Genomic DNA, 18,838 nt, shown 5'->3' with positions numbered 1-18,838 from the left:
GTGAGTCCAGTTGTCCGGTGCCGGGCGGTGGTTAGTGCACGCCCTGGAAGTTGTGAGGGTGCTTCTGGGAAAGAAGCCGGAGGAGGAGACAGGGGCCGGAAATTGGTTTGTGGCGTGATAGCGTAGGGTGCTGGTGGGGAAGAAGTGCCGATTCGGGACCTTCTGGCCGTGTTTGGCCTCTTCATTGTCCTGGAAAAGGTCGGAAGTGGGACTGAAATGAGAGGTAGATGAAGCAACGTAATAAGGTGCAGTTTGCAGGCTGTAAAGTGGGTCATGCTAATGTCATTTAAAAACAGTGCGGACAGTAGGCATTGTTCCCATCTGTACGGTTAAATCTTGCGACCACACCGTACGCGTGGCACTATTATTTTCATTCTTCGGAGGACAGCAGAGGTTAGGTAATTTGTTACACAGCTGTGGTTCTGGGAGTCAGTCTGGTTTCAGAGTCGGAGCTCTACCACCACGTGTGCCGCCTCCCATTGTTAATTGCGGCGTGAAGCCACGCAGCCTCGCAGTTTCCTGTCTGTGAAATGGAGGGTGTTCTGTTTATTTTCAAGGGTTTTCAAATTTAGCAGTAAATAACTCAAAGCTGTGGTGGCCCACTAGGGCTTCACTTTCACGCCTGCCAGATTTAGAAGAGTCTGGAGAGCTGGGCAGTATCAGTACTTGGAATCGGAGAGGGAAAGTGGTGTAAGAACCACTTCCAAGACCCCAGGCTCCCTTGGATTTTGGAGGCTCCGCAGCATTTCAAATCAGATTCTGAATAAGTACACACATGTAGTAGTAAATATTTTTGCTGAAAAAATACTTTTTTCAACAAATTTGTTAAATATTTTTGTTGAAAAATTTGTTTTTGAAATTACTGGATTACGAATACTTGATTAAATTTACGATTGGCTATGGTTATCTTGTCTATACACACTATGAATGCTGTTCTTCAAAAATAGAAATGATCCTGGATTCTTAATGGAGTTGATAGTGTTAGTTTTGTATAGGGCCTAGATACTGAAAAGGTTTGTCGAGAAAAGCTTTAGGAAGTTGAAGGAGACTTGGAAGGAAGGGTAGTATTTAGAGAACTGGAGAAGGGAGGAGAGTGGTTGAAGCAAGGATGGGGAGAACAAGAATCAGGGCGTGTGTGAGGTCGAGGAGGTGGGGATGAACATTTGTGTATTACGTACCAGGCTCATGCTAGGTGACTTACACATATTAATTGATTTGCTCCTTTGAATGGCCTCTGATGTAGGTTATAGTGTCTCCCATTTTGTAAATGAGAAAATAACCTCAGGTCAAATGACTTATCTAAGATACCGTGTCCTGGTAAGTGGCAGAATCAGTATTTGAACCCAGGAATATGTGACTACAGCTCTTGTACTCGTATGGTTTGCTCCTTCGAAGGTCCAGGCCTAACGTGTATCTGTGTACCCTTTTTCTGTGTTTTGACTTCAGACACTCAGTTTTGCCTGATTTCTGTATGTTGTCCTCTCCTGTACGCCTCATTCCCAGAACAATCCGGCTTGTTCATTCCCCGATCTGCAATTTTTCCCGTTCCTTCATGGATTTGAAGGTGCTCCTTTCCTCCTTGAATGACTTTGCATCCCTCTCACTTGCTGAGAGTTGGGACAATGTTGGATTACTGGTGGAACCAAGCCCACCACACACTGTACACACACTCTTCCTTACCAATGACTTGACGGAGGAAGTAATGGAGGAGGCGCTGCAAAAGAAGGCGGATCTCATTCTCTCCTACCATCCACCTATTTTCCGACCCTTAAAGCACATAACCTGGAAAACCTGGAAGGAGCGCCTGGTGATCCAGGCTCTGGAAAACAGAGTCGGTATTTACTCTCCTCACACAGCCTATGATGCTGCACCCCAGGGAGTCAACAGCTGGTTGGCTAAAGGGCTTGGTGAGAAGCCTCTTATTCTTTCATGTTTAATATTTTCCCTACAAATGCTTTGAAATTTTAGAATGTCTTTCCAACAGAATTTTAACTGCTTTAGATGTGGGTACGTTATTTTATTTTTATATATTTGAAAATAATGTGAAATCTAGCAATTATATTTGAGAAACGAAATTTTTATCCTTAATGAGTAAGGAGAGCATAGGAAATCTTCATTGCTGGACTGAGCTTTGTGAGTCCTCGCTTATGTGGCGCAGTGCCTAGCACCCAGAAATTCGAGAAGTGCTTGTTAAATTGAGTCGAGAGCTCAGACCTCCAGAATATACTTTATGTATCAGTTAAATAGACATCAGAGTTTTATTGAATGCTTGCTCAAGCCCAGTACAATTGGGACTTCAGCCTATGTGTTTTAGTTTTGTTTTTAGTAAGTTATTTTAGTTTACTCATTGGGGCTGAAGCTTTTATGATGACATACCTGGATTAATGTGGTCAAGTAGATTATGAGCATTTGCAACCTGAATGATGGTTTACATGAATAAATTTAGGAAGCAGTCACAATTCTGTATATCCTCTAAGAATTCATGAGTCAAGTTTTTGTGATATTTAAGAGTCTTCTGGAAAATAATTCTGAAAATAACTTTGATTTTGTATGTACTAAATCCCTAGATTATGGGGATTTAGGTATATATGTAAGGGATATGTGTGTGTGTATTACATAAGTATCTGAGAAATGATCTTTAAAAACTCATTTCCTTAAAATTTTGCCCCTAATAGTTTGTTTTTAATTAAAAAAATAGTTTATCTTTTTAATTAAAAAAAAAAAACATTTTTTTCCTAGGAGTTTGCACCTCCAGGCCCATACATCCTTCCAAAGCTCCCAACTACCCCACAGCAGGGACGCATAGAGTAGAATTCAGTGTTAACTGCACCGAAGACCTGGACAAAGTCATTTCTGCAGTGAAAGAAATGGCAGATGTTTCTGTCACTTCTTTTTCTACTAGGTACGATGTATTTTTCTCCTTTTTTGTGTATATTTATCTGTATGGATCTTCCTTATAAATTCTATAACCCTGGTATTTAGGGCTGAAACAAACTGTTTTCCCCCAGAATGGGTTTCTAAGGCAGCCTACTTCTCATTTGCATGTGGGTGTTCCATGGGGTCTTTTTGAAACAATAAAAATGACAAGTAACACTTATTTATGTGGGAGGGACTGCGCTACACCTTTTACTTATAATATTTCTAGTTCTCCTGATAACATTGAAAGGTGGTTTTTACTTGAGAGTATATAGATAAATCCTACCGATAACACTTGATTACATGGGTTTACTTTCAGTTTCCAGCAAATCAGTGATCCCCAAGCACTTTTATTTTTTTATTTAAAAAATTTTTTTTTTTAAGATTTTATTTATTTGACAGAGAGAGATAGCGAAAGAGGGAACACAAGCAGGGGGAGCAGGAAAGGGAGAAGCAGGCTTCCGGCTGAGCAGGGAGTCTGATGCGGGGCTCGATCCCAGGACCCTGGGATCCTGACCTGAGCCGAAGGCAGATGCTTAACAACTGAGTCACCCAGGCGCCCCTCCCAAGCACTTTCTAAATATTATTCATTTTTGGGCACCTGGGTGGCTGAGTCGGTTAAGCATCTGCCTTTGGCTCAGGTCATGATTCCAGGGTCCTAGGATCAAGCCCCACGTCGGGCTCCCTGCTCCGCGGGGAGCCTGCTTCTCCCTCTCCCGCTCCCTCTGCTTGTGCTCTCTCTCTCTGTCAAATAAAATCTTTAAAAATAAATAAAATTTATTTTTTATTTAAATTCAATTTAGTTAACATATCCTGTATTAGTTTCAGGGGTAGAATTTAGTGATTAATCAGTTGTATTTAACACCGAGTGCTCATTACATCAAGCGCCCTCCTTAATGCCCATCCCCCCACCGAACTCCCCTCCAGCAACACTCAGTTTGTTCCCTAGAGTTAAGAGTCTCTTATGGTTTGCCTCCCTCTCTGTTTTCACCCTATTTTATTTTTCCTTCCCTTCCCCTATGTTCATCTGTTTTGTTTCTAAAATTCCACACATGAGTAATCATACAGTATGTTTTTCTCTGACTTATTTCACTTAGCATAATGCTCTAGTTCCATCTACATCGTTGGAAATGGCAAGAGTTCATTGTTTTTGATGGTTGAGTAATATTCCATTGTGTATGCATAGCATGTTTTCTTTATCCATCTATCTGTTGATGGATATCTAGGCTCTTTCCATAGTTTGGCTCTTGTGGACATTGCTGCTATAAACATTGGGTGCATGTGCCCCTTCCGATCACGGTGTTTGTATCCTTTGGATAAATACCTAGTAGTGCAATTGCTAGGTCGTAGGGGAGTTCTATTTTTAAATTTTTGAGGAACCTGCATACTATTTTCCAGAGTGGCTGTACCGTTTGCATTCCCAACAACAGTGTAAAAGGGTTCCCCCTTTCTCCACGTCCTCCCAAGTACTTTAAAGGGAAAAAACAAACCATTTGGGTGCCTCTTACAGGGCCAATCATTTATTTAGGGCAGAGATACCAAAATGGCGTCTCATAGAAGATTTCCTTTGAAGCCAGTCTATCCTAATGCCTTTTGAAACATGTTAAAAGACAAGTTACACAAAGCTGTAAATAATTGTTTAAAAAACAAAGATAAATAGAATGATTTTAATAAAGTGGAAATCTTTATCAGGCTACAACAAAAAGTGATTATTTCATGAGTGGTTTTTTTTTTTAAAGATTTAATTTATTTATTTGAGAGAGAGCGTGCACGCACACACACAAGCAGGGAGAGGGGCAGAATGAGAGGGAGACAAGTAGACTCCCCGCTGAGCAGGGAGCCCGATGCAGGCCTCAATCCCAGGACCATGAGATCGTGACCTGAGCCAAAGGCAGACGCGTAAACAACTGAGCCACCCACGTGCCCCTTATGAGAGGTTTTTAAGTGTAGACACCTTATAATTAAATTGCAAATGTTTTCTAATGGTGTTGAGGAATTTAAAGAATCTCAAGAGAAATTATAGGACTTTATAGATTCTAGTCATGGCGGTCTTTTACCATATTGAAATACTGTGTAAATACTAAAAAGAAAATGATACAAATCATGAAAATTTCAAACAATACAAAAGTCCTCCTTGTTCCTTTTACTCAATTCCAGTATCTTCAATGCAAATCATCTTTTCCTTGTTTTCAGAGAAGTGGGTATCTTTTCATACGTATACAGGGATATGAAGAAATGCATAGTTGTTGTTTTTTCCCCTTAATTAAATGGTATGCTGCATTTGCCTTTTTTTATTTGCCAGGGTGTCTTCGAGATCATCCCATATAGTTATAGAAGATCTCTTTACCTGCTGTGTTGTGTTTATTATTTTAGATGTCCTGGGTTTCTTTAAGCATTCTTCTTCCTAACTGATGAGTTTTTTTTTTTTTAACTGATGCACATTTGGTTTTAGTTTTTCCCTATTACAGGTAATATCTCGGCTTTACCATTAGATTGGGGTCCAGGCAGTTTTTCTTTTCAAAGCTCCACAGATGGTTCCAGGGTTGACAACTGCACCTCCAGATTCTTTTAAGGTGTCTTTTAGTTCTAGAATTCTAGGATTATATTTAGAGTTTATGGTTAAATACAAAACTTTCCTGATGCCAATCTTTTTGGATAGTCTCTAGGGCATTGCTTTTCAGAGGGTGCCTCAAGGACCCCCTACATCATTGTTAATGGGATGCTTATGAAAAATGCACATTTTTGGCTTTTCATCCTAGATCTATGTAATTAGAATTGGGTTTGCCTGAAAATCTGTCCCAGAGATACTTGTATTCAGTACTATTTGAAAGTTAACTTCTGTAGGGCCTTAAAAAATTCAGTTTGCCCTACTCCCATTCGTAGAATTTGTGTTTCACTGGATCTTTAGAAGGGTCCAGCGGCTATCATTTTAAGAAGCTAGCAGATTTGCTGATGCACACCTGGGATTAAGAATAGTTTTATAACAGGGCCCCTGGGTAGCTCAGTAGGTTAAGCATCTGCCTTTGGCTCATGTCATGATTCCAGGGTCCTAGGATTGAGCCCTGCATCGGGCTCCCTGCTCAGCGGAGAGTCTGCTTCTCCCTCTCCCTGTGCTGCTTCCCCTGCCCTGTGCTCTCTGTCAAATAAATAAAATAAATTTAAAAAAAAAAGGAATAGTTCTATAACAGTGGTTTCAAAGTGAGGTCCCTGCGTCAGCAACCTCAGCATCACCTGGAGCTTATTAGAAAGGTAAATTCTCAGATCCCCACCTAGACCTACTGAATCTGAAACTCGGGGGGTAAAGCTCAGCAATCTGTGTTTTAATAAGTCTACAAGGAGATTTTGTGGTGCCTTGGTTGTGCAGTGGGGTTAAGCATCTGACTCTTGGTTTCCGTTTGGGTCATGATATCAGGGTCATGAGATCAAGCCCTGTGTTGGGATCTACACTGAACACAGAGCCTGCTTGACATTCTCTTTCCCTCTCCCCCTCCCGCTAATGCTCTCTCTCTCTCAAATAAGTCTTTTAAAAAAAAATCTATAAGGAGATTTTGATGCGTGCTGAAGTTTGAGGAATACTATTCTAGAAAATAGTTTGGTTTGGGATTGAATCCTAAATTTCATGTAATTTAATCTCTATTTCAGGAGGCTGTAAACTGGATTGTTTAAAATACGATTCAAAGGGCACCTGGGTGGCTCAGTCAGTTAAGTGTCTGGTTAAACATCTGATTCTTGGTTTCAGCTCAGGTCAAGATCTTAGGGTTGTGAGATTGAGCCTCGTGGCAGTGAGGCCCAAACTCAGCACAAAGTCTGCTTGGGATTCTCTCTCCCTCCCCCTCTGCCCCTTCTCTTGTGAGCACATGCTTGCTTTCTTTCTCTCTCAGATAAATAAATAAAATCTTTACGAAAAATAAAATACATTTCGCTTACATTTATCCTAAAGGAGCAAGTGATTTTTTTTTTTTTTAATAGGACTGACGATGAAGAACAAACACGGATTAGTCTGAATTGTAGTCAGGAGGCTTTGATACAGGTGGTGGCTTTTCTTTCCCAGAGCAGACAGTTCTATCAGAAGACCGAAATTCTGTCACTGGAGAAGGTAATAAAAATATATTACTGTGCATTTTTGACAGATTCATTTGTAAATTGTTAGATTGACAGGCTGTTTACTTAAGCACAAGGTGGTGTTGAGTGCATAAAATACCCTGAAAAATATATTGAGAAAGGAAGACATTCCAGGAGTGGAAAAGTGTTGGTAGATGTTTAGTCTGTTCGGGCTGCTATAACACATTTGGGCTCTATGTGGATAGCTTTTGAAGAACAGAAATGTATTTCTCACAGTTTGGGAGGCTGGGAAGTCCCAGGTAATGGTACCAACAGATGTGGAGTGGCATCTGGTGAGGGCCCACTTCCTGGTTCATCAGTGGCGCCTTCTCTCTGTGTCCTCACATAAAGGGAAGGACTAGGGATATCTCTCGGAGGCTATTTTATAAGCGAATCCCAGTCATGTGGGCTCCCCACTCATGACTTAAGTACCCCCCAAGGGTTCCACCTCTTAATACCATCACCTTTGGGGGTTAGGATTTCAACATATCAATTTGTGTGGGGCAGATACATTCAGGTCATAGCAGTGCCGTACTTTGAAAAAAAGTTCTGGTTTTGGGGTACCTGGGTGGCTCAGGCCATTAAGTGTCCGTCTCTTGGTTTTGATTCAGGTCATGATCTCATGAGGTGGGTCATGAAGTGGGGCTCCATGCTGGGTGTGGATCCTGCTCAAGACTCCCCCTCCCCCCAAGCTCACATGTGTGCTCTCTCTCAAAAAAAAAAAGTAATAAATAATTTTAAAGATTCTGTTTTTTTTTTTTAAGATTTTTAAAAAAATTTATTTAGTTGAGAGAGAGAAACAAGCAGGGTGAGGGGCAGAGGGAGAAGCAGACTCCCCACTGAGCAGGGAGCCGGTTGCAGGGCTTGATCCCAGGACTCCAGGATCATGACCTGAGCTGAAGGCAGATGCTTAACCGACTGAGCCACCCAGGCGCCCGTAAAGATTCTGTTTTTTACTGAAGTGTAGTTGATACCTAGTATTACATAGCAGTACTTTTCAGGGTTAGAGACTCCGTTACAGGTTATAGATTCTGTCTCTTTTATACCCTCTGCCTGGACCATTTTATTTGCTCCTTTAACAACTGACCGCTATTTATATAATGATTCCTGTATCTTGATTTTTCTGGCTCAGAATGCTTTCTTAAGGTAAAAAGTTAAACCTGTATTTCCAGGGACTCTGTGGACATTTTCCTCCTAATGGATCCCAGAGGTACTTCAATATATACAAATACTGACCTTATCTCCTGTATCACCCCTTTATTTTTATTTATTTATTTTTTAGAGAGAGCATGCACACCCGTGAGAGCAGGGGTTGGGGGAAGGGGCAGAGAGAGAGGGAGAGAGAGACTCTTAAGTAGGCTCCACCCTGAGATCATGACCTGAGCCGAAGTCAAGAGTTAGATGCTTAACTGATGGAGCCGCCCAGACGCCCCTACATCACCCCTTTAAATATTTTTTCTGTTTCATTGGTGGCATCATCATCTACCTTATTTTCTAAGTTTCCACAACTCTGCCTTGCCTCTCATAAATCCAAGCCCTGCTGATTCTGTCCCCAAATCAAAACTGTCTCTTCTCTATTTGCTTTGTCATCGTAGTAGTTGAAACTCTCATCTTTCGTCACCTGGGAGTTGAGTAGTCTCCCTAGTGGGCACCTGAAAGAGACAGTCCATGCTTTCGGGCACAGTGTACAAAGCCTTCATGACTGGCTATGCCTTCTGTCCCTAGCCCTGCTCTGCACACCAGCTAGAGTGTCTGCTCTTGGATCCACCGTGAGCTTATGCCTTCCACATTTCACCCTATCCCTTTCCTACTACATGGCACTTACCATCACTTTTTTTTTTTAACCTTTTTTCTGATCTGGGAGACCCAAGTCTCTGTAAAACCTTTGATTCCAGGAGCCTGGGTGGCTCAGTCAGTTAAGCATCTGCCTTCGGCTCAGATCATGATCCCAGGGTCCTGGGATCGAGCCCCACATCAGGCTCCTTGCTCAGCGGGAAGCCTGCTTCTCCCTCTGCCTGCTGCTCCCCCTGCTTGTGTTCTCTTTCTCTCTCTGACAAATCTTAAAAAAACAACAACAAAAAGAACCCCTTTGATTGCACTTCCTCCAAGTACCCTCACGCCAAGTACCAGCTCATTTATTCTGTGGTTTCTTTGTGCTTCCATAAAATAGCACCTCTCCTGTATTTAAACACTTTTATTATGATTAGTTATCTAAACCTTTGCCTTTCCAGAAGACTGAGCTCGTAGAAGTCAGAGAATGTTTTTGTCAGGTTTGCATCCCGAGACTTTAGCCTGGTGCTGGCTATAGTAAGCTCACAGTGTGCATGTTTTATTTTCATCATTTGCTGTTTGTTTTCTAGGACGAAGATGGATAGTTTTTCTAACTTCTCTTTCTCCTCAGCCTCTGCTTCTACATACTGGAATGGGACGGTTATGCACACTGGATGAATCTGTTTCCTTGGCAACCATGATTGAGCGAATCAAAAGGCACCTTAAACTATCTCATGTTCGCCTTGCTCTTGGGGTAGGAAGGACCTTAGGTAAATATGTACCGTTTATTTGTCTGGTGTATCTACTAATGTAGTATTATGTAGTGTTTGGGCAAAAGTTGAAGCTCTTGGTTATAGTCATATAAGTGACAGGAAACATGTTAGCTCATGGGAGATGACTGGTTTATTTTATCAGTCAGAGTGGGCTAGGTTATGCTGTGGTATACATCTTATTGGCTCAAACAAGATTTATATCTCTCTCATATTTGGTGTTCATTTCAAGTCAGCAGCAGAAGTCTCCTCACTGTAGACTGATTTCTGTTGCAGAGGGAGAGTTTTGGAGGGTCTTAAAGCATCAGTTAAGTATGCTAGCCTGGACATGATACATTTTCTGTTCAACTCATTGTCCAGAATTAATCACATTGCCAGTACAAGTCAGGGCATGAAATGCAGTCCTACCATGGGCCAAGAAGAGAGCTGGAAATTGTTATTGCTGCAATTCACAATGCAAATGTTACATTTTACAATACTGGTGATATTTTATAATGAGGTGCAAAGTGACCCACTGCAGTTTGAATCTTATAGCCACTTCCTTGTCTTTCGGCTTTTCCCAGTGTTTTGGGGAGCAAAGGAGGTGAACAGACCATTTGTCCTGCAGTGAGCCTAGCAGTGTACTGAATGTCCTAAGTATGTGAATTCCCACTGCAAAGGCAGTGAGTGGGGCATACTTGTGCTGAGTGTGGATTCTGAATGCCTTGGGTTCAAATTTGTCCTATTTGCTGCATGACTTTCGCGAGTCAGTGAACACCTCTGTGTCATGGTAGGCTCATCTGTTAAAACTGCAGTAACAATAAGAAAACCTTACTCATCAAGTTAGTCCAAGCCATGTGACAGGGCACAGTGACTGGCATACATAACATGCTAGCTGTTAATTATGTGGGAGGTATTATTATTCCCATTATATTACAGGTTCAGACAAATAGGTAACTTAGTCCCCAAACAACTCACGGAAGTTAGTTTCCAAAGAAAATGGGTGACAGAGATGGGATTTGACTTCTGATCCAACCGCAAAGCTGCTTTTTTGATTTTTTTCTTTCAGACTTAACATTTTTATGTTATTGATTGATTTAATTTTTTAAAGATTTATTTATTTTGGAGAGAGAGCAAGCACGCACGCAAGTGGGTGTGCGTGGGGGGGTGGGGTCGGGAGGGTCAGAGGGAGAGGGAGAGACAGTCCCAAGCAGAGGCTGCACTGAGCACGGAGCCTAACGTGGGGCTTGATCTCCTGACCCTAAGATCACAACCTGAGTTGAAACCAAGAGTCGGACACTTAACCACCTGTGCCACCCTGGTGCCCCTGTTTCATTTATTTTAATTGAAGTATACTTAACATACAATGTCATATTAGTTTCAGGTGTTCAGCAAGTCTGTAGACGCTGCTGTGCTCACTAAGTGTGCCTACCAGTCTGTCACCGTACAACACTATACGATACCAGTAACCATTTTCCTTGTGCTGTGCCTTTTGTCCCCATGACTTACTCATTCTGTAACTGGACGTGTCTCCTACTCCCCTTCACGTATTTTGCCCATTCCCCCTCTCCTCTGGCAACCATCTGTTCTCTGTATTTATGGCTCTCCTGCTTTTTATTTCTTTCTTTTGTTTTTTTTAGATTCCATGTATGATTCCTCATTATGGTATCTGTCTTTCCGTCTGACTTATTTCACCTAGCATAATACCCTCTAGGTCCATCCATGTTGTTGCAAATGGCAAGATCTCCTTTTTTGTGGCAGAGTAATGTTTCATTATGTATACTTACCACATTTTTCTCTGTTTATCTGTTGATGAGCATTTAGTTTGCTTCCTTAGCTTGGCTGTTGTAAATAATGCTGCAGTAAATGTAGGGGTGCATATGTCTTTTCAAGTTTGTGTGTTTACTTTCTTTGCGTAAATAGTGGGATTACTGGGTCATATGGTATTCTATTTTTAATTTGTTGAGGAACCTCCATACTGTTTTCTACAGTGGCTGCACCAGTTTGCATTCCCACCAACAGTACATGAAGGTTCCTTTTTCTCCACATCCTTGCCAGCACTTGTTATTTCTTGTCTTTTTGATTTCATCCTTTCTGACAGGTGTGAATGATACCTCCTTGTGGTTTTTGATTTGCATTTCTCTGATGGTGAGTTGAGTATCTCTTCACGTGTCTGATGGCCATCTGTATGTCTTTGAAAAAATGTTCAGGTTTTCTGCCCATTTAAATCGGGGACTTTTTGTTTTTTTAGTGTTGAGTTGTATAAGTTCTTAATATATTTTGGATGTTAACCTGTTTTTGGATTTATCATTGCAAATATCTATTCCCTTTCCAGTAAATTGCCTCTTCATTGTGTCGATGGTTTCCTTTGCTGTGTAAAAGTTTTTTGTTTTAATTAAGATTTTATTTTTTTGAGAGAGAGCAAGAGAGCAAACACAGGGTGAGGGGCAAAGGGAGAGTCAGACTCCCTGCTGAGCAGGGAGCCCAATGTGGGGTTCAATCCAGGACTCCAGGATCATGACTTGAACCAAAGGCAGACGCCTAACTGACTGAGCCACCCAGGTGTCCCTGTGCAAAAGCTTTTTATTTTGGTGTTGTTCCAGTAGTTTATTTTTGCTGGTGTTTACCTGGCCTCAGGAGCCCTATCTAGAAAAGTATTGTTAAGGCCACTGTAAGAGAAATTACTGTCTATGTTTTCTTCTAGGAGTTTTATGGTTTCAGGTTTCACATTTAAGCTTTTAATCCGTCTTGAGTTTATTTTTGTGTATGGTGGTAGGATAGGGGTCCAGTTTCATTCTTTTGCATGTAGCTGTCCAGTTTTCCCAGCATCATTTGTTGAACGGACTTCTTCCCATTGCATATTCTTTTTTGAAGATTTTTTTTTGAAGATTAATTGACCATATATAAATGTGGGCTTATGTCTGGGCTCTATTCTGTTCCATTGATCTGTGTGTCTCTTTTTGTGCCAGTACCATGCTGTTTTGATTATTAAACCTTTGTGGTATATCTTGAAATCAAGAAGTGTGATGCCTCCAGCTTTGTTCTTTCTCAAGATTGCTTTGGCTATTCAGTCTTTTATGATTCCATACAAATTTTAGTATTTTTTGTTCTAGTATCATGAAAAATGCTGTTGGTAATTTGATAGGGATTGCATTGAATCTGTAGATTGCTTTTGGTAGTATGGACATTTTAACATTCCATTATCAAATCCATGGTAATGGATTATCTTTCCATTTGTGTCATCTTCAATTTCTTGTATCAGTGTTTTATAGTTTTCAGAGTACAGGACTTTCACCTCCTTGGTTAAGTTTATTCCTATTTTATTATTTTTGGTGCAATTGTAAATGGAATTGTTTCCTTAATTTCTCTTTCTGCTATTTCATTATTAGTGTATAGAAATGTAACATTTCTGTATATTAATTTTGTATTTTGCAACATTGAATTTATTACTTTTAATGGTTTTTTGATGGCATCTTGAGGTTTTTTTGTATACTATCGTGGCACCTACAAATAGAGTTTTATTTCTTCCTTATCAATTTGGATATCTTTTATTTCTTGTTTGTTTGCTATGACTGGGACTTCTGGTGGCAAGAGTGGGCATTCTTATCTTATTCCTGAGCTTAGAGGAAAAGCTCTCAGTTTTTCACCATTGAATATGATGTTAGCTGTGGGTTTCTCCATATATGGCCTTTATTATGTTGAGGAATGTTTCCTCTAAACCCACTCTGTTGAACAGATGTTGAATTTTGTCCAGTGCTTTTTCTGCACCTATTGAGATGGTCATATGATTTTTATCCTTCACTTTGTTAACATGGTGTATTACATTGATTTTATGACTATTGAAGCATCCTTGCATCCCTGTAATAAATGCTACTCGATCGTGGTGAATGTATTGTTGAATGTGGTTGGCTAATATTTTGTGGAGGATTTTTGCATCTGTGTTCACTGGGGATATTGGCCTGTAGTTTGGGAGTGTCTTTGTCTGATTTTGGAATTGGGGTAATGCTGGCCTTGTAGAATGTATTTGGAAGATTTCCTTCCTCTTCTATTTTTTGGAATAGTTTGAGGAGAATAAATATTAACTCTTGTAGAATTCACCTGTAAATTCATCTAGACTTGTATTTGTTGGGAGTTTTTTGATTATCAGTTTGGTTTTGTTACTAGTAATCAGTCTGTTCAGATTTTCTATTTATTCCTGATTCATTTTTGGAAGATTGTGTATTTCCAGGAGTTTATCCATTTCTTCTGCGTTGTTCAGTTTGTTGGCATGTGATTTTTCGAAGTAGTCTCTCATCCTTTGTATTTCTTTTGTGTCAGTTGTTACTTTTCATTTCTGATTTTTTAAATTTGGGTCCTCTCTGTTTTTCTTGAGTCTGGCCAAAGGTTTATCAATTTTGTTTATCTTTTCAAAGAAACGAATCTTGGTTTCACTGATCTTTCCTATTGTTGGGTTTTCGGGTTTTTTGTGGGTTTTTTTAGTCTTTTTCATTTATTTCTGCTCTGCTCTTTTATTTCCTTCCTTCTACTGACCTTGGGTTTTGTTCTTTTTCTAATTCCTTTAAGTATAAGGTTAGATTGTTTACTTCAGATATTTCTTGTTTCTTGAGGTAGGCCTGTATCACTGTAAATTTTCCATAGAACTGCTTTTGCTGAGTCTCAGATTTTGGACCATTGTGTCTTCATTTCCATTTGTCTCTCTGTATTTTTTTATTTCTTCTTTCATTTCTTTGTTGACCCATTGGTTGTTTAGCTTTCACATATTTGTGGTTTCTTCCAGTTTTTTTCTTGTGATTGATTACTAGTTTCATGCCTTGTGGTCTGAAAAGATGCATGATTCGATTTCATTCTTAAGTTTAGAGACTTCGGGGCAGCTGGGTGGCTCAGATGGTTAAGCATCTGCTTTCAGCTTAGGTCGTGATCTCAGGGTCCTGGGATTGAGCCCCACATTGGGCTCCCTGCTTGGCGAGGAGTCTGTTTCTCCCTCTCCTTCTACTGCTGTCCCTGCTTGTGCTCTCTCGCTCTCTGTCAAATAAATAAATAAAATCTTTTAAAAAAATTACTGACACTTGTTTTGGGGCCTAACATGATTTATCCTGGAGAATCTTCCATGTACACTTGAAAAGAAGGTGTATTCTGGTTTTTTTGGGATGGAATGTTCAATGTATATCTGTTAGGTTCATCTGGACTAATGTGTCATGCAAAGACACTGTTTCGTTATGGATTTTCTGCCTGCATGATTTATCCATTGATGTAAGTGGGTGTTAAAGTTCCCTACCATAATGGTATTATTGTCAAGTTTTCCTTTTATGTCTGTTAATATTTGCTTTATGTACCTAGGTGCTCTGATGTTGGGTGCATAGATATTTATAATTGGTTTATTTTCTTTTTGCATTGATCCTTTATCATCATGTAATGCCCTTCTTTGTCCCTTGTTAGTCTTTGTTTTAAAGTCTGTTTTGTCTGATGTAAGTGTTGCTACCTTGGTTGTTTTTTTTTTTTTTTTTTTTTTTTTTTTTTTTTCTTGGTTTTTTTTTTTTTTTTTTTTCCATTTGCTTCCATTTGCATGGTATATCTTTTTCCATTTCTGCTCCTTCATTTTGTATGTGTCTTTAGGTGTGAGGTGAGTCTCTTGTAGGCAGCATATAGTTGGGTCTTGTGTTTTATCTGTTCTGCCACCCTAAGTTTATTGATTGGTGCTTTTAGACCATTTACATTTAAAGTAATTACTGATAGGTATGTACTCACTGTTATTTAGTTTCTGGTTGTTTATGTAGTTCTTCTCTGTTCCTTTCTTTTCTTGCTCCCTTTCCTTGTAATTGATGATTTTCTTTAGTGTTAGCTTGGCTTTCTTTTCTCTTCATTTTTTGTGTATCTGTTACAGGTTTTGTGTTTGTGGTTACCAGGAGGTTTGCATCAGGCTCCACGCTCAGCGGGGAGTCTGCTATAGAATCCTAAGTATATAGCCATCTATAATAATATGATGGTCACTTAAGTTGGAACACATTTTGTTTTTAAATTTATTCATTTTAGAAAGAGAAAGTGAGCAAGTGGGGGGAGGGGCAGAGGGAGGGAGAATCCTGAAGCAGGCTCCCCGCTGAGCCCGGAGCCCCATGTGGGGCTCAATCCCAGGACCCCCAAGATCATGACTCAAGCCGAAATCAAGAATTGGCTGCCCAGCTGACTGAGACACCCAGGTGCCCCAGTTGGAACTCATTTTAAAAGAACTTCTTTTTTACTCCCTCCTCCATGTTTTTTGTATACATTATCTTATTTTACTTCTTTTTATTCGTAACTTTCTTCTAATTACGGCTTTTTCTTTTCCACGTAAAGAAGTTCTTTAATATTTTTTGTAAGTCTGGTTTAATGGTGGTGAGCTCCTTCAACTTTTGCTTGCCTGGGAAGCTCATTTTATCTCTCCTTCAAATCTGAATGATAATCTTGCTGGGTAGATTATTCTTGGTGGTAGGTTTTTTTCCATTTAGCACTTTAAATATATCCTGAACATTCCCTTTTGGCCTGCAAAATTTCTTCTGAAAATCAGCTGATAAAATTCTCTTTTAGTCCTTGACATTTTAATTATTATGTGTCATGGTATGGACCTCCTCGGGTTCATTTTGTTTGAACTCTCTGTGCTTCCTGAACTTGAATGTCTGTTTCCTTCTCCTGATCAGGGAAGTTTTCAGCTATTATTTCTTTAAGTAAGTTTTCTGGCCTCTTTCTTTCTCACTTCTCCTTCTTGGACTCATATAATGCTAATGTTTGTGAGCTTGATGTTGTTGAAGAGATCCCTTACTGTATCCTCGTTGAAAAAATGTTTTTCTTTTTGCTGTTCAGGTTGGTTGTGTTCCATCACCTTGTTTTTCAGATCACTGATCCATTCTTCTGCATCCATTAATCTGTTGATTTCCTCTAGTGTATTTTTCATTTCAGTTATATTCTTCAACTCAGATAGGTTCCTTATGTTTTCTGTCTCTGTTGAAGTTCTCACTGAGTTCTTCCACTCTTCTCTGTAGTCTGGTGAGCATTATTATGACCATTTCTTTAAACTCTGCCTGGCATATTGCTTATCTCTGTTTCATTTAGTTCTTTTTCTGAGGTTTCGTCTTGTTCTTTTATTGGGAATTTACTCCTCAGTCTCCTTGTTTTGCTTGGCTTTCTGTGTTCATATCTGTGAATTAGGCGGAACAGCTACTTCTCCTAAACTTGAAGGGATGGTCTTGTGTATGATCATCCCTGTGTAGGCTGTATGTGCCCGGTGACTTTGGCTGGCTGGCTGGCTGGCTGGACGGTGTCTGGCATGATCTGGGAGTCCCAGGGTACTCTGTGCTGGGGCTATCCGAGTGGGATGGCAGGAGCTAAAGTGGGCATGGACCAGGATGGTCCTGAGGCTCTCAGAGAATGCCCTGGTAGGACAGCTGAAGCTGAAGTGGGTACACACCGGGGGGGTGTGTCCCTTGGCTCTCAGTGTAGAGGGCATCCTGGCGGGATAACTGAAGCTGAAGTGGGTGTAAGCCGAGTGTCCCAGGGTGCTCTGTGCAGGGGGTGCCTTAGTGGGGCAGCTGGAGCAGAGGTGGGGAGTGGGCTGGGGAGGTCCCAAGGTGCTTTATGCAGGGGCACCCTGGCAGGATAGCTGTAGCTGAAGTGGTACAGGGCTGGGGATCCCGGGGCTCTCCATGCAGAGAGCCCCTCTTTTAAAATACCCCAGGGGGTGCCTGGGTGGCTCAGTCAGTTAAGTGTCTGACTCTAGATTTTGGCTCAGGTCGTGATCTCAGGGTCCTGGGATCAAGCCCTGCATCAGGCTCCACGCTCAGTGGGGAGTCTGCTTGAGGATTCTCTCTCCCTCCGCCCCAACCCTGGTCACACTTGCACACACTCTCTCTCTCAAATGAATAAATCTTCAAAATACCTCTAATGTAGTGACCACTAATGAAGTGTCCATTCTAGAAGCCTTAAGGGCTAAATACTTGTTGGATTTGGGCTTCAAAGTTTGTTATTTTGCTCTTCAACTCTTCAGAGGTTGTTCTTTTAGAGTAAATATATTTTAAAATATATGTCAAATCAGCTTGTAGCATTTCTTTAACTAGCTGTTTTGGTTCCTCACCTGAGAACAGAGATAGTACCTGCCTACCTTTCACTGTTGCATGGAAACCCAGGAGAGGTCACTTTACCTAGCAGCAGGGATAAAGCCTAGAGCTGCGCAGTTAGCACTGTTCAGTGGTACCTTCCGTGGACTTGTGCAGCCACATACATCTGAAGAAATAACAGCCCTGTGTTGGGTTATTTATGCAATACCAAAGAATAATCTGCTTGTTTCTATGAAGACATGTTTTGTTATTTTTTAAAATTCAGTAAGCAAAGTTGATGTACTGGTGATGAGACCAGACTGAAATCTGTATTACATGGATTCTTGACACAAATTATAATGCTAAAATGAAGGGCAATTGTAAAGTATTGGTCTTCTTGTTTCTTTTATCGTGAAGAGTCTCCAGTCAAAGTTGTGGCCCTCTGCGCTGGTTCTGGGAGCACGGTGCTGCAGGGGGTGCAGGCCGACCTTCACCTCACAGGTAGGACAGCCTTTGGGTCTCCTTTTCTTTTTTTGTGTGTATCCTTTCCCAACCTTGGTTTATGTTTTACAAGATAAAAAATAGATTTTAGGACAGCACTTGGTATATAAATGGATCTGATAACTGTTGTTTGAACCTGAACTAAACAGGAACCACACTGAAATTGGAGACAGATCATATTCTTTGTAGAGGGGAAAAAAAATCATTTAGCAGTTTATTATTAGATTATCTAAAAGACTGATGTTGAGCATTTATTTTACCTGTCTTCTTCCTACACATGATTTCTTTTCCTGGGACACTTTCTACCTTTCCACCTTAGCCAGAAAATGGTTCTTACTCAACCCTTAGAGCCAGTCATTAGTTCCTGTCAGTTCTAGCTCCAGAATCTTCACAGAGCCTTTCCTCTTGTCTCTGCTCAGGCGTCATCTCCTACCTGAAATACTTTGGTAAGTCCCTAATCTTAGTCTTCCACATACGCCCCCCAAATTAACTGTTGTTCACAAGTACAGATTTAATGGGCTGTAGTATTACCCTAGCTACAAAGCCTTCAGCGATTTCCTTTCTGTGTCTTGGGCGAGCCTGAACGTCCGTCCTCTTCGATGCAGCCTCTGCTTATGCCGTTTTCTCCAGCCGGAACGCCTTTCTGGCCCCTTCCTTTATATTTGTAGCGATAAACTCGGATACCTCCTCAGAGAAGCTTTTCCCGTCACTGTCTGGCTCCTGCCCTGATGGCATGCC

General features: G+C 40.7%; 1 protein-coding gene across 13 annotated transcripts in view; it reads left to right on the top strand.

Annotated features, from left to right (window-relative positions):
• The first annotated feature begins 1 nt into the window (after position 1).
• NIF3L1 (NGG1 interacting factor 3 like 1) overlaps positions 2–18,838 on the top strand; it is a 32,678-nt gene continuing 13,841 nt past the window's right edge. For 2 of the 13 annotated variants that reach the window (XR_012374710.1, XM_073880493.1), the window contains exons 1-7: positions 95–223; positions 1,447–1,907; positions 2,740–2,902; positions 6,886–7,012; positions 9,419–9,557; positions 11,638–11,684; positions 18,017–18,100. Coding sequence is in view for 11 of the 13 variants with exons in the window: in XM_073880493.1 (XP_073736594.1) it covers positions 1,472–1,907; positions 2,740–2,902; positions 6,886–7,012; positions 9,419–9,557; positions 11,638–11,684; positions 18,017–18,100 (996 nt within the window). In the remaining 2 variants the exon portion in view is untranslated. The other 11 variants (XR_012374712.1, XM_025893719.2, XM_025893774.2 and 8 more) reach the window with 10 other exon arrangements.

The sequence above is a fragment of the Callorhinus ursinus genome, unplaced genomic scaffold, assembly GCF_003265705.2.
Source record: "Callorhinus ursinus isolate GAN/ISIS: 27379988/994484 unplaced genomic scaffold, GSC_fseal_2.0 scaffold2, whole genome shotgun sequence".
In the NCBI taxonomy this organism is placed as follows: domain Eukaryota; kingdom Metazoa; phylum Chordata; class Mammalia; order Carnivora; family Otariidae; genus Callorhinus; species Callorhinus ursinus.
Note: the sequence above shows the minus strand (reverse complement) of the source record. Positions and strands in the feature narration are given on the sequence as shown.